The sequence below is a fragment of the Ipomoea nil genome, unplaced genomic scaffold (assembly GCF_001879475.1).
Source record: "Ipomoea nil cultivar Tokyo-kokei standard unplaced genomic scaffold, Asagao_1.1 scaffold0841, whole genome shotgun sequence".
NCBI classification, from domain to species: Eukaryota; Viridiplantae; Streptophyta; class Magnoliopsida; order Solanales; family Convolvulaceae; genus Ipomoea; species Ipomoea nil.
The window spans coordinates 339,620-342,125 of NW_017617269.1; the positions used below are offsets into that span (position 1 = coordinate 339,620).

The window sequence follows — 2,506 nt, forward strand, 5'->3', positions numbered from 1 at the left end:
AGTAGCTAGCTCAGTGCGCGCACCAGTCAGTTGCTTGGCAATGATACCGTGCACCGTCTCAAGATCAGCAACTCGCGCCTTCAATTGTTCGGAAAGCCTCTCATCTTTAGCATGTGGAGACTCATCATTCACAGCATCAGGTTCCGAATTGGATGGGGCAGTCACAGGAACGACATCATTAATATGATCTCCAAAAAGAAGACGTTTATCAACAGTGTAAAGCAGCGTCGGACTGATCACTTCGCTGGGCATAGGCTTAAGACCCTGAGAGGAGAGGTAAGGATGCCAAAAATCAGATTTGGAAACAGTAGTCTTACCTTCTGTTCCCGGGGATGAACCAGAGTTAGAACATGATAAAAAATCCATTTGCCCAGATCACACTACATCTTAGTTCCAATTCTAAATAAGAACCCTGCCAGAAGCTTGCCAACCGTGTTGAAATGCGTTGATGGAAGCCAGTTGTGCAGAGCCAGGCGATGTAGGATGACATATCTAGACGTGAGATGCGAGCTCAGCAAATAGTCCTTATCTCCTGTAGGCCAAGATGTAGTATGTTCACCAGTAAGAGTTTTGGCCACCACATCCCATTCAGTAACAGCTTCTTCTTGCACTGTAGGCAAGCCATAGTATTTATTTATCACATCTGGCCCAAAATCATACCACTTCCCTCTGATGAAGACTTGCATCGGTCGTGGCCCTGTGAGACTGTCAATCTCATCACTGAGATTGCAATAGAACTCATATGTGAGCAGCTTGGAGTAAGGGCAAACATCTGTAACAGTTTTCAAAAGACCAACTTCATTCAGCAAAGGCAGGATGTCGCAAACGGAGTTCAGTTGATTCTTATCCACAGTTCTTTGAACAATCAGCTCTCTTCTAACCATAGTGGCCCATTTTGTTTGTGCAGCAGGAGATACAAACTGAGGTTTGTAAACAGTAGTATCAATTCCTTCAATAGGTGGAACCTCCGGAGTTACACTTCGACCTCTTGACCTTGTGGTAGGTTTCCCTTTTCTGACAGAGGGGGCTGGTGCAGAAGAAGCTTGAGCAGCAGTAGTGCCTCGTTGCTTAACAGAGGAACGTAGAGTCTTGAAAACTTGGTGGATAGGTGGGTCTCCTTCAGGCTTAGCAGTGTCACTCGACTTTCTCTTCTTCACAGGCTGACCCACATCAACATTATCAGCACTGGTTTCAACAACAACCTTCGTTGGAACATTCTTCCTTTTTATCCGTCTTGTTTCTCTGGATGGGGACTGAACAGGAGTCACCGAGTGGCTAGAATCAGAAACATTTGCAGATGAGCTCCCAACAATATTTGATATCTCTCGAATTCTGAAATTCGTGGAATCGGGATGAGTAGTTCCCTCAACAGTAGGGGCAGTAGAAGAAGGTGCTTGGGATCCATACACCTTAGCCAGAATCTTATCATCTTCACTGGAGGATTCTGAAGAGTGTATCACTCCATAAGGTTGAGGGATCGAAGCAGATGGTAACCCAGCAAAAAGTCGCACATGTTCCAGGCTTTCTCCCAAAGATGTTGCAGTGTAAACAGGAACTCCACCTGTTTTCTCAGACTTGTGGGGACTTGATAAATCAACAATTTTAACAGTTGCAGGTAAGGCAGGAGGATCAACAGCAGGACAAGATTCTTTAGAGACATAAACAGTTTCAGACGGAGGCAGAGCAATGTTCTCAGAAGCATAAACAACCAGACTCAGTGGATTTGGCTCATCAGAGGACTTTGTTTTCTCATCAAACACATGTAACGCATCAGATTTTTCACCAGCAAAATTAGTCACAGGCAAAGTTAAAGGATCAACATTCACAGGGGACTTCTCGGAACCCAAAGAAGATTGATTTTCAGGCAAAACAGACACAGACGATGGAATAGAAGAATCAACAGGTCTATCAGGAGAAATTTCAATAGGGGTTTCAGAATCATTTACCCGTTGTCGAAGAATCTCCTGTCTGTGTGTTGCTTCTCTCTGAGCAGCTTCAAGATACAGAGCTTGGGATTCCTCTCGTCGTCGAGCTTCTTCAACAAATTGTAGGGCACGTTGAGCAAAAAATTGAAGGAATGCCCCGGCCCAATTTCCATCGAAGGGTTCTGGAATAAACACTGGAGAGACGTCATCACTGGCTTCGGCGACCAACACAAGAAGTTCAGTTACATCATCTGCCAACCATTCAGCATAAAACTCCGGATAGTTGGTCATAACAGTCACCATAATCTCGTCGCGAAGCAGAGGATCAAGCTTGAGCTTCTTCTTCATAGCCAACTATAGAAGTGTCTGAATGTGTTTGAGGGCTGCCGCCGGAGGGTGTACCTTGCTTCCAAGCTTAATGATGATGTTTTTTACGGAGTCCGCCATTTAAGATTAAGTGCGAGAAGAAGAATAAAACACCGAGAGCAGATAAGCACGGTAAATGGAGAGATGAGAGCTGAGGTGAGTTCTTTCTTCTTGACCCGGTATCATATAGGCTTAAGGGTGATGAACCCTAATTA

The 2,506-nt window shown here is 44.8% G+C and overlaps 1 protein-coding gene across 1 annotated transcript; it reads right to left on the minus strand.

The window, feature by feature from the left end:
• Positions 1-380: 380 nt before the first annotated feature.
• Positions 381-2,273, minus strand: LOC109178416. The gene is made up of 2 exons (XM_019328037.1): positions 1,269-2,273; positions 381-1,160 (listed from the first exon to the last, which is right to left on the minus strand). The coding sequence occupies exons 1-2, from the start codon at positions 2,271-2,273 to the stop codon at positions 381-383; spliced, it is 1,785 nt and encodes a 594-aa protein (XP_019183582.1).
• Positions 2,274-2,506: the final 233 nt, after the last annotated feature.